At 45.7% G+C, this 13,310-nt stretch overlaps 1 protein-coding gene across 8 annotated transcripts in view; it reads left to right on the forward strand.

Moving 5' to 3' along the window:
- KHDC4 (KH domain containing 4, pre-mRNA splicing factor) overlaps window positions 1–13,310 on the forward strand; it is a 59,504-nt gene that overhangs the window by 26,935 nt on the left and 19,259 nt on the right. For all 8 annotated transcript variants that reach the window (XR_013624707.1, XR_013624708.1, XM_068127425.2 and 5 more), the window contains one exon: window positions 2,775–2,974. Coding sequence is in view for 6 of the 8 variants with exons in the window: in XM_068127425.2 (XP_067983526.2) it covers window positions 2,775–2,974 (200 nt within the window). In the remaining 2 variants the exon portion in view is untranslated. The remainder of the gene's footprint in view (window positions 1–2,774; window positions 2,975–13,310) is intronic.

Genomic DNA, 13,310 nt, shown 5'->3' on the forward strand with positions numbered 1-13,310 from the left:
GGAGGGGGTGGTGTGGAAGGGGATGTGTGGATATGTGTGTGTGTGTGTTGGGGGTGGGGTGTGTTTGTGTATGTGGAGGGGGGGGTTGGTGTGTGTGTGTGTGGAGGGGTGTGTGTGTGGGGGGAGGGGTGTGGGTGTGTGTGTGGATATGTGTGTGTGTTGGGGGTGGGGTGTGTTTGTGTATGTGGAGGGGGGGGGGGGGTTGGTGTGTGTGTGTGTGTGTGTGTGTGTTTGGGGGGAGGGGTGTGGGTGGGGGTAGGGGGGATGTGTGTGTGTGTGTGTGTGTGTGTGTGTGTGTGTGTGTGTGTGTGTGTGTGTGTGTGTGTGTGTGTGTGTGTGTGTGTGTGTTGGGGGTGGGGGGATGTATGCGTGTGTTTGTGTGTGTGTTAGGGGTGTGTGTGTGTGTGTGTGTGTGTGTGTGTGTGTGTGTGTGTGTGTGTGTGTGTGTGTGTGTGTGTGTGTGTGTGTGTAGGTGGGGGGGGGGGGGGGGTTGGTGTGTGTGTGTGTGTTTAGAGGGGTGTGCGTATGGGGGGAGGGGTGTGGTGGGGGTAGGGGGGATGTGTGCGTGTGTTTGTGTGTTGGGGTGGGGGGGGTGTAGAGATGTGTGTTTGTGTGTATGTGGGGGTGGGGTGGAAGGGGATGTGCGTATGTGTGGGTGTGTGGAGGGAGGGGTGTGGGGGTGTTTGTGTGTGGGTGTGGATATGTGTGTTTGTGTGTGGGTGTGGTGTGTGTGTAGGGGGGATGTGTGTGTGTGGGGGGGGAGGGATGTGTGTGTGTGTGTGTGGGGGGGGGAGGGATGTGTGTGTGTGGGTGTGTGTGTGTGTTTGGAAGGGTGTGCATGTGGGGGGAGGGGTGTGGGTGTGTGTGTGGGAGGGGGTAGAGGGGATGTGTGTGTGTGTGTGTGTGTGTGTGTGTGTGTGTGTGTGTGTGTGTGTGTGTGTGTGTGTGTGTGTGTGTGTGTGTGTGTGTGTGTGTGTGTGTGTGTGTGTGTGTGTGTGTCGGGGTTGTATCCAAGGGGGTTGTGTCAAAGCATGTCCAATGAAAGTGGGGTTGTATCACAAGTGGGGTTGTATCAAAAGTGGGGTTGTATCAACAGTGGGGTTGCATCAAAAGTGGGTGCGAGTAAACCGGTCATCACTGCCAGCAGTTTTAAAGTGGCAGTTCTAGTTACTTTTATTTTTACCTTAATGAGGGCTATATATATAGTCTGTGCTTGGAGCCTTCAAGTTCAACATAAAGTTTTTTTATGAAAAATAATGCAGATGTATAACAATCCACCAATGCAAGTTCAGAAATGAATGCAGATCCTTTACTTTGCGATACAAACGCAATTCCCGCCATTTCCACTCACGATCGAGGCCTCCACAGTGACCGCGCCTCTTCTTCCTCCTACAACTTCGTCTCACTTCTTTCGCTCAAAATGCACGAAATTCTGCCGCATGAAATTATGTAGAGGCCTCGTCGGGGGGATATAAGGTAGATAAGGAAGGCGTTGTAACAGAAGAATCAAAATAAAAGTGGAAGAACATAAGGAAATGGGAGCTATTCTGGACCCACAGCCAAACCCGACAAACCATTGCAATACACCCCGAACGTCTAGCGCCGCCACAAACTACACCATGGAATTGCAGCTGGCGCGGTTTTTTTTAAACCATTGATATTAAAATAAAACGTAGCCTAAAACCACCGGGATTTTATGCTGATTCCGAATCTGTGTCCAAAACTTTTCTCCGATGTGTCGTTCTTGAGTTATAAGCGGACATCCAGACACACACACACACACACACACACACACACACACACACACACACACACACACACACACACACACACACACACACACACACACACACACTCCTTTATATATAGAGAAGGAAAAAAAAAAAAAAAAAAAAAAAAAACCTTTAGAGGCCATTTTCCCCTGCAAGCGGGGGTTGGCCTTTTTCGGGAACCGTGGTTGTTGTTGTTTTTCGGTCCCCTTTTTGAAGCATTGTTTTACGGCCGGATGCCCTTCCTGACGCCAACCCTTTTTGCCGCCTTTAACGACAAGCAGGGAATTACCAGTGAACTGGTACTCAATTTGCCGACCTCGGAAGGATGACAGGCTGAGTCAACCCCCCTGGCGTTAATTCAGCGATTGACCGGGATTCGAACCCAGGATCCTAGGATCCTAAGCCGGCACCCTAGCCGCTAGCCCAACACCAGGGATCCTATATATAGAGAAGGAAATGATACAATAATGTTTTACCAGAAGATGGCCATTCTAATTTTTATATCAAACTGAGTGATATATTTTTTTAATTCTTCATGAACTGAAAGTAATTATCAAACTAGTTATCAAAGCTCTTATTAAAAAATGAAATGGAATGTTATTAAAATAACATTTATTAAAAATTAACTTTAAAATGTTATTAAATCATATTAAAAAATATTTTAAAATGGAATCACTCTGCTTTGCGTATTGACGACATGCATGAAGCCAAACCCCGAAGAACTAACATCAGAATCTTCGCCTTCCGCAGCTGCATCTGACGACATGTTAGTCGCTATGACAGCTACGCCAGTACTGTATGTACATTCTCAAACAAAGCGCGCGATTGGCTGATTAGCGCTGACGGCTGCTCGTGGCCTGATGTTGATCATCAACATTTTGGGTGTTTTTTCCACATTTTAAATCTTTGTGCAAGTTTTGTGCTTGACGAGTTTCAGACATGAATTCTGTAATATTTTTACTTCTTGTTCGAATTAATTTCTCATTCCTTTGTGCTCCACAGGATATCCTCCAGCACCTCTCCCGATTCCTAGTTATGGTCAAATGACACAGTATTATCATCCACTTGGTGTATCTCTTCCTGTTCCTTATGGATCGACGGGCTGTCCCATCTTGACCCCACCTGTTCCCTATTCCACTGGTTACGCACAGCCATACATGCAATACTATCAACCATCCCAGGTGCCACCATCAAACCACCAGGTATTTTGGAATTTTTAATTTACAGTTGAATGTAATTTGTTATTAGTCTTCAAGATAGCATTACCTAGACTTTAGTAAAACGTCAACAGGGTTTGTGTTTACAATTGGAGTAAATATTAATTAATGAGTGCTAAATGGCCACATTTCCGTGTCGTACAGGAATGTGCGACCGCTTGTTATACTAGGTGTCGTCCTGTGGCTTCTGTAGACCCTTTGTCTATTTAGTTCCATTTTGCCTACTGAAAAAAAAATATTTAAATGTAATTGGTTTGATTCCCGGAAGAATACTTTTGAAGTGGAGGCGCAAGCCAAGCTCCATCGTCTTCCCGCTGAGGGGAGCGTCCGACGTACGATGCTCGATTGCTCAAAGTGTTGTCATTTCATGTTTAACTTTTATTCGGTTAAGAATTTAGAGTTGTTATTGTGATGTTGAACTTTGGCATTTGAAAATACTAGGGCATGCCCGTACTATATATATATCTAAAATTATATCCCCCCCCCCTCTATTTACATGAAATGGTTTGGTCCATTCGCAACGCCAAAGCGAACGGCGAACGCTTTACATGAAATGGTTTGGTCCATGAAATGTTTTGATCCATTCGCAACGCCAAAGCGAACGGCGAACGGCTTACGAGTACAGTGACAATCCCCCCCCCCCCCCCTCTATTTACATGAAATGGTTTTAATTAGTTTTAAAACATCGTTTAACGCCAACATAGCGGCAACATAGTTTGCCAACGTGAAATAAATGAATACGCTCTCAAATGTGCCGTCCGAGGCAGAGTGTGTTCGCCACGTTCGGCACACGCGATAGCTCGCTGCTCTCTGATTGGTTGAATCGTTTTTTGGACATAGCTCGGTAAGTAATTGTCCGATTAATATGAAACCTTGAAAAGGCACATCCTCGGGTCCCCAGCAATATACCTGGCAAGTTTAAAGTATATCGGACCCGTGGTTGTCGAGAAACAGCGGTCACAGACAAACAAACAAACAAACAAACAAACACACATACAGAGATTACTGGAATTATAGATAGATACAGGTCGGCAAAATTTGGGGAAATTGACCAAGGATTTTGGCCTGTGCATGCATGTTGCAACGGGCGACATGAGACAGCTGGAGAATATTGTTGTGGATTCGGGAGTCGGCTCTCCCCTTATCAAGGGGGGGTTAATCCCCTTGTCCTTTTAAGCTGGCCGTCCCGAGTCCTGGAAGCTACAATGCTCCTCCCGGTCGGTCTTGGGTAGGGTGATTGGTCAATTTGGGTCCCAAATACCTAATTACCAATACCGACCGCGAGCAGGGAAATAACTCCCGCCCGAACCACGGATATTGATGGAATATTGCCGAGCGGTTAGCAATCCGCGATCCGAGCCATTAACAAATACTAAACCCGATTCTAAGCGGTTCCGAAATCGTGCCACAGATACTGAATGGAAAGAAAGGACTAAGGCGATCGGATTAGGGAAAAACCAAGAAATAACAAGGTGAATTTATTTACAAGCAAAAAGAAGAGGAAAGGAAAGAATTTACAGGAATAAGAAGAAGAAGCAGGACACAGGGCAGGCTTAACTATACAGTCTTAACTTAACACCCCAGACAAACGTACACACTCACACGGGATTGTAGTGGGTAGGGTGGAAGGTCCAGGTAAATGATCCAGGCTCCAATCGACCCCCGTCCAGGCTCCGGTTCCGCATGCGAAACCTGGCAGGCAGCTCTGCGTATCGTTGGCGCGCGACCATACCTTACATATGGTGGGGGGGGGGGGGGGGGGGGTCCTTCGCAAATGTGCGCTCTTGGATCAGTCCTTTCAATAAGCGCCTATACCCACAAGTTCGTTATCAGCCCTCTCTCCCAACGGGTCCGTTGTGCGCAGTTCTTTCGAAAGGAGTCCGTTTGCAAAGCGCGTATATCCTCCAGTCCTTCAATAACGACGGTCCCCTGCGCAGTCCGTCAAAGGGCTTGGCGCTCGCGCTTATATAACGCACTTTCAGATCACTCTGCGCGCTTCGAAACCACGCCCACCATCGAGCTCACCTCAGCCCTGGTTGGCTGTTAAGGGCTTACCGGCTCTGCCTTTGACGGCTCGTTGACAAGCCACACTTTGTTCTTGGGGTTCCGCCCCCTTCTTCCTCGAGTCGACCACATGGTTAATGGCGGCGCTTGGGCGGAAGCTCAGCGAGGCAGCGGACGCTGCCAACAAAAGGCACATAATAGAATTGGGAGAGAGAGAGCGCAAAATGGACGAAAGGGCCTAGTCCTTATTTGATTGATGCAACGCAGATTCAACTATTGGGAACACAGCCTTAACTAAAACACATAATAAGGAAATAACTGCAATTTCTAAGGTGGCCTACGTGTTGCTGTGGCCTAACTAAGGGTGCAACCTTTAACCTTTTAATGTCATATTTACAAGAGATTATTAGTTACAAAAGTGTGGGTTCTAAAACCGCAACAACATCTTCCACGATGCCCTAGCAGAGGCGACACTATGTACAAGCAGATACTCCACAACAACTCGGATACTTCACATTGTCACTCGCTGTTATTCCCTCTGCCACCGAAGTGATTCTTCACCTGGTGTTGGCTTAGCGGTTAGGGTACCGGGCTTGGGGTCCCAGGAGCAATCCAGGTTGATTGCTGAATTAACACCAGGGGGGTTGACTCAGCCTGTCATCCTTCTGATGTCGGCAAATTGAGTACCAGTTCACTGGTAATTTCCTGAGTGTCGCAAGAGGCGACTGATAGATTTGGTGGCAGGAAGGGCATCCGTCAATAAAACATTGCTTCAATAAGGGGACCATGGTAGCGAAAAAAAAGGCCTACCCCCGCTCTGTGGGGAAAAATGGCCTCCAAAGGTGGTTTTTCTTCACCATTGAGTGATGGGGCTAAAAACAAAATATAGCAGGACATTTCAAAAAGTTGGTGGACAGCTTGTGTGTGTGACAAGGAGGAATCTATTTGATTTTGCTTCAGATCAGAATCCAGATCCAACCTATCAGTGGGATACAAAATGTAAACTTATCAGTCTGGTGGAGGTATGCGCTCCACTGAGTGCCCTTCTCGTTTATTACTCAATTATTTACTCAGATGCATGTATCGGCATTATATCTGTCATTGGACCTCTGCTCTCTAAATATCTACATCGGCCCTTGAAAAACCCATGTGTATGTGTATATATGTAACCCTAACCCTAACATATACAGGCAGTCCCCGGGTTACGAACGAGTTCCGTTTTCAAGTCTGTCTGTAAGTTGAATTTGTATGTAAGTCGGAACAGTTATGTACGGTTCACATCTAGTGTCGATTAGTCAAATGTTTGTCTTAGTATATAGTATATATTTTACTTAAAACATCTATAGGTATAAAAAACATTAAAGAAACATTTCTTAAACTGTTTAGAGAGAAAAGAAAAGATAATGATTTGAAGGTTAACACTTACTCTCGCTCTAATTGATGTCTTGCATATCTTGAAACGATCATACCTTGATATGTCTCTCGTCTATTTATCTCTTCTGGTGGGAGGCCAGAAGCAAACAGACAATGCCGAAACGGCGAATGCTAAAGCGTGAAACCAATAAATTCCACATTCCTGTAGCACCTTCAGTCGCACTTCAGACATGGACAGCAAGTTCGTGAGGGACTTCCATGAAAAACGTACCCGTTCGCAAACAAATGGGTACGTTTTTCATTCCCAGTCAATGGTGATTTTGATCCTCTAACCAAAGTACCAATAGCCTTTCCATTTCGATAATTAAACCACTGCATTGCTTAGTGATAATTGTCGCTTTCATCGGGACAGAGCCTTTTACATGCTCCATTACTCTCCCCTTGTCCTTTATAATTGTCCCGATTGTTGACCGACTGTTAATAGCCTAACGCTTTTCCAAGGTTTGTTGGCGTCTCACCTCTCTCCGATCACTTTATTATTTCCACTTTCGTTTCAATCGTGATCGTTTTCCTTTTCTTCGATGCATCACCATCACTTGCATCAGATTTACGCTTTGGAGCCATGATTACTAGGGCAAACACATGAAAATTTAAAGTCAAAACACAACGCACACAACAGTGTTTACGCGATCTGACTTAAAATGGCGACGACGGTGTGGCGTTTTGTTCTCCCTCGGGCCGACGAACCGTTGAAAATGCGCAGTGTTTTGAGCGTCGCGCAAAGTAGTCCGTCCATTCGTTAGTATGAACCATTGTATGTAAATCAATTTTTTAGCCGCGTCGCAGACGCTGCTAATAGAGTGCCCTCTGCTGTTGTTGTTGTTCTTCTTCTTCTTCTTCTTCTTCTTCTTGTTCTTGCAGAGAAGACAAAACCTCAAAGCTCCACCCATTCTGGGAACCATAGCTCCACCCATTTTGGGAGAGGCTTCATATAAACAAATATCCACCATTTTATTAACTCGCATAGCTTTGAGGCCTGTTTTGTAGGCCCGTGGTGTCTTCCTCTCTCACACAGTTTTATTTCAAATCAAATTCGATATATCATTTCATTTTTCACATTCGCTAACATAGTTTTAGACTCGGTTGAAAAAAAAACGGGAAGAAAATCCGATGAAAGTTGCCCTTTATAGAACGAAATGAATTCTCAAAGGCCTGTAACTTCAAGTCCATTGAGATATATATTTTTTTAAATCGCGGCATGGTCAGTCATACACCGCCCGAAATAAGAGACGGGAAAATGCCGAGATATATTAAAAATTCGTCCATTTGATGACAATCGTCACGATGAAATATTTAATTTATACGTCGTCACAATAATGTGGAGAGAGGAGCATAGCTTCGTTCACGTGTCGCCACACACGGGAAATTGCCGAGATATATATATTTTTAAATCGCGGCATGGTCAGTCATACACCGCCCGAAATAAGAGACGGGAAAATGCCGAGATATATTAAAAATTCGTCGCCACACACGGGAAATTGCCGAGATATATTTTCACTTTGCACAAAAATAACATCAAGTAATCGAATCAATAGGAATGTCCTGTGCCTATAACATCGACGTTATAGGCACAGCTGCATCTAGGCATTGTGTAACATCGACGCGGCTTTTGTTTTAATTAAAACTTTTTGTACTTGTTTAATTATAGGCTTTAATAAGTTTAAATAAGTCGTTTTTATAATATATAATGGTAATTATTACCTTCGCAAAAGCGGAAGGTTATGTTTTGATCGCTGTGTATTTATTTGTATGTCTGTGTGTGTGTGTGTATGTTATTCGCATAACTCAAAAAGTATTCAACCGAATTGCATGAAATTTGGTGGGATGATTGGTTATTATACGGGACACATTTGATTAGATTTTGGGAGCAATCGGGTCAAAGGTCAAGGTCAAGGTCACGAAAAGGTCAAAATCGTATTTTTGTTGTTCTGTTCCCTACACTCCCATGCCAAGTACAGAACAGTAGCTGCGGCGAAGGTATGCGCTCTACCGAGTGCCCGTTCTAGTTATAGGCTTTTTTCAGTACGTAAGTACGGGCGTTCGTAAGTCGGGCATTCATAACTTGGGGTGTGCGTGCGTGCGTGATGTCTGTGATGTCTTGAGCTGAGTGAAGAGATGATCCGCATGAAGGGATGACCTTGAGGGAGCTTATATAAACTGTGTCCATTCGGTGCGCTATCGGGTAGCATTCTGTATCCCAGTGCTGGAGGCTACTGAGATTTAACAGGTATGTAAATGCTTGCTTGCAGAAAACTAGGAGATGTCTGCTTTGCTTTCTTTATGGAACTAATAATCTGCATTCTTGTGTTGTAGGAATGGGTAGAGAAATGGTTCAATAAAGCCTCATTTCTTGGAAGAGGTCTGAATTTGAGTGTGTGTGTGTGTGTGTGTGTGTGTGTGTGTGTGTGTGTGTGTGTGTGTGTGTGTGTGTGTGTGTGTGTGTGTGTGTGTGTGTGTGTGTGTGTGTACGTACTGTTGTGGCCAAAAATATTGGCACCCTTGCATTTTTTTTTTTCCAATGAATTTCCAAACAAAACAAACAAACAAAAAAAAATCTGAAAAAAATTATTACTCTTAGCTTATTCCACACAGAAATCCTAAAATGGCCCGGACAATATTATTGACACCTTTTAGAAGTTGTTAGAAATAATTAGATTTCAAGCAAGTGATTCTCCTCTACTTTGGAATTGAACTCACCTATGGTGGGTTGCAGGTGCCTGCAATATAAAAAAAATCACTTATTCAACCAGTTTGAATCGAGAAAAGGAGTCGCTGTTGTTTTGTGTCACTGTGTGTACCGCAATGAGCATGGAGATAAGAAAGAAAACCAGAGAATTGTCTGAGGAGGTCAGACACAAGATTGTAGCCAAGCATGGACAATCTCAAGGCAACAAGTCCATCTCCAGAGACCTTCATGTTCCTGTCTCCAACATGTGCAAGGTTATCAGGAAGTTTAAGGACCATGGTACTGTAGCCAACCTCCCTGGACGTGGCCGCAAGAGAAAACTTGATCGAAGATTGCAGTGAAGGATTGTTTGAATGGTGGAGAAAGCACCTCGATCAACTGCCAAACAGATTCAAGCTGACCTTCAGACACATGGTACGACAGTTTCAACTCGCAACATCCGTCGCCAACTCGATGAATGTGGGTGCTATGGTAAGAGACCCAGGAGGACCCCACTGCTGAGAGAGAGATATAAGAAAGCCCAACTGGAGTTTGACAAAACACACCTGAACAAGCCAAAATCCTTCTTGGAGAATGTCCTGTGGACAGATGAGACCAAATTCGAGCTTTTTGGTAAAGCACATCATCTCTTTGTTTGCAGCAAACAAAATGAAACCTTCAAAGAAAAGAACACCTTCCCTACAGTCAAACATGGAGGAGGTTCAGTGATGTTTTGGGGTTGCTGTGCTGCCTCTGGCACTGGGTGCCTTGAATGTGTGCATGGCATCATGAAATCAGGAGATTACCGCACGCACCCAATGTACAAAACATTAAACACCTGCTCTTTCCATGAAATAGACTGCTCAAGTGAATTCAGGTGAAAGCTATGATCCCTAATTGATTGCACCTGTTAAATCCGCTTGAATCGGTGTCGATGAAGGGGAGGAGACAGGTTAAAGAAGGATTTTTATGCCTTGAGGCAATTGAGACATGGATTGTGTGTGTGACATTGAGGGTGAATGGGCAAGACAAAAGATTTAAGAGGCATGGTAGTAGGTGCCAGGCACACCGTTTGAGTGTGTCAAGAAGTGCAACGCTGCTGGGTTTTTTACGCTCAACAGTTTCCTGTGTATCAAGAATGGCCCACCACCCAAAGGATATCCAGCCAATGGCAGGCCAGTGGCTGAAAACGGCTCATTGATGAGAGAGGCTAAAGAAGGCTGACACAAATTGTGCAGAGCAACAGACGGCCTACAATTAGTCAACTGACAGTCCAGTACAACATTGGTGATGAAAGACCCATAAAATAATGCACCACTTGTTGCACCTTGCCATGAAATGGGTATAGCAGCCGACGACTGTACAGCATTCCACTTCTTTCCGCAAAAAAAACAAGAGCCTGCGGTTACAGTGGGCCAAGGAATTAAAACACTGGACTGGAGGATTGGAAAAACATTGCCTGGTCTGATGAATCTCAGTTCCTGCTGTTTCATGCTGATGGGAGGACTCTGGTATGGAGAAAACCACATGAGTACATGCATCCATCATGCCATGTGTCAACATTGCAGGCTGGTGTGGTGATGGTGTGGGGTGTGTTTTCATGGCACCCATTGGGCCCCTTGATAAAAGTGGAGCAACATTTGAATGCCACAAGATATGTGAACATCATTGCCAATCAGGTACATCCCTTCATGGCAGCAGCGTATCCATCTGCAAATGGATTTCTTCAGTAGGATAATGCCCCATGCCACAAGGCTAGGATTGCCCAGGAATGGTTCCACGAACATGACAGTGATATCTGTTTACTGCAGTGGCCTGCCCAATCACCTCATCTCAATCCAATTGAGCATCTGTGGGATGAGATGGTAGAGTAGAGATCCACTGCCAGCTAATCTGACACAACTGTGGGAAGCATTGGAGTAAACATGGACCAACATCCCTGTGGAACGCTTTCCACACTTTTTAGAGTCCATGTCCTGACAAATTGAGGCTGTTCTGAAGGCAAAAGGAGGTGCAACTCAATATTAGGAAGGTGTTCCTAATGTTTTGTACACTGAGTATATATAGTCGTGGTCAAAAATATTAGCACGCTTGCACTTCTTTCAAATAAGCCACAATTTTCTCTAAAAATAAGTTGAAATTGACAAAAGTATTTGGTCTCCATAATTCTTTATTTCACTGTTAATATTACAGAACCTTTTGTTTTTGATTCAGAACTTAATATATCCTTTTAAATCGGAAAATAAAAAGAAATTGCATTGACAAAATTATTGACATCCTCGACTTCATATTTGGTAGCACAGCCTTTGGACAAAATAACTGCAGTCAAGTGCTTCCCATAGACCGATCCGATAAGGACGATCGTGCCCCCTTCGCCAATAGGCGGCGCTCTTGCGTCCGCCATTACTGGGGGGCGTCCCGATCCAAACTGAACTCCCAGCTGTCTGCGCCAGCGCAACTATCATCGTGATCGTACATGAAAAGTGTCCGTGATAATCGTTCTCAAGTGTTTCTCTATACGTGTGGAGCGGTCATGGACACCTGGCACCTGAAGGCACACGATACAAACCCCGTTATTGGGCCATGCCGCCCTGAAGGCACCTGGCACCTGGGGGTGCCCGGTTTCCACTTCCACCTGCACCAAACCTATTTTGTTAGCAACCGCGTACCCTATGCTACGCCATGCCGAGCCCCCTTCCGCCTTAGCCCCGAGCTTCTCGACCACTACGATAACGACTCCTCTGACCGACCCGCCATACGGCCAGGTCTTGGCTGCCGGACCACAGCCGCCCCGCATGGATTCTTCCCTCAGAGTCCACCTCCGCCCGGGCCGGCCACCTCTGGCAACTACGGCTAGGCCCCGAGTGGCTGCTGCCGAGCCCCAAGTTCCTTGATCACTAGGGTCGCGACTTGTCTGGCAGACCCGACTGTGCCTCCGTCCCTTCGCGCGGGCTGCCTCACCGGCTCCTTATCGCTTCATCGACTCTTCCATACGGCCAGGTCACGGCGGGTGTATCACTGCCGCCCCGCATGGATTCATCCCTTCAGAGTCAACCTCCGCGCGGGCCGCCACACCGTCTACTCACCGGTCGTATAGCTCGGTGGACCGGTGGTATCGTCCACGATTCCATCTTCTCTGATGAATCTAACAAACAAATATATTTTGATTCGATATTCTTTCGGCAAAGTGAACTGAGCCCGGTAACTGCATGGAATCTGAACGCTGGAGAGCAAGCCGAATGAAGCGGACGCCTCCCACCTATGGCGGCGTCTATAGAGGGCGCCCGTCCATTGAACCCTTCGTAGGATCGGTCTATAGCCATGAATGAGCTTCCTGCACCTCTCTACTGGCAGTTTGGCACACTCTTCTTGTGCAAACTGCTCCAGTTCTCCCAGATTTGATGGGTGCCTTCTCCCAACTGCTGTTTTCAGATCTCCCCACAAGTGTTCAATGGGATTTAGATTTGGACCCATTGCTGGCCACTTCAGAACAGTCCCGCCTTTTATCTTGAACCATTCCTGGGTGCTTTTTGAAGTGTGTTTGGGGTCATTGTCCTGCTGCAAGACCCATGACCTTCGACGGAGACCCAGCTTTCTGACACTGGGTTCAACATTGTGCTCCAACATGCCTTGGTAATCTCCTGATTTCATGATGCCATGCACACATTCAAGGCACCCAGTGCCAGAGGCAGCACAGCAACCCCAAAACATCACTGAACCTCCTCCATGTTTGACTGTAGGGAAGGTATTCTTTTCTTTGAAGGTTTCATTTTGTTTGCTGTAAACAAAGAGATGATGTGCTTTACCAAAAAGCTCGAATTTGGTCTCACCTGTCCACAGGACATTCTCCAAGAAGGATTTTGGCTTGTTCAGGTGTGTTTTGTCAAACTCAAGTTGGGCTTTCTTTTGTCTCTCTCTCAGCAGTGGGGTCCTCCTGGGTCTCTTACCATAGCACCCAAATTCATCGAGTTGGCGACGGATGTTGCGAGTTGAAACTGTCGTACCTTGTGTCTGAAGGTCAGCTTGAATATGTTTGTTTGGGTTTGGCAGTTGATCGAGGTGCTTTCTCCACCATTCAAACAATCCTTCACTGCAATCTTCGATCAAGTTTTCTTTTGCGGCCACGTCCAGGGAGGTTGGCTGCAGTACCATGGTCCTTAAACTTCCTGATAACCTTGCACATGTTGGAGACAGGAACATGAAGGTCTCTGGAGATGG

Source organism: Myxine glutinosa, chromosome 10 (genome assembly GCF_964187855.1).
Source record: "Myxine glutinosa chromosome 10, kmMyxGlut1.1, whole genome shotgun sequence".
NCBI classification, from domain to species: domain Eukaryota; kingdom Metazoa; phylum Chordata; class Myxini; order Myxiniformes; family Myxinidae; genus Myxine; species Myxine glutinosa.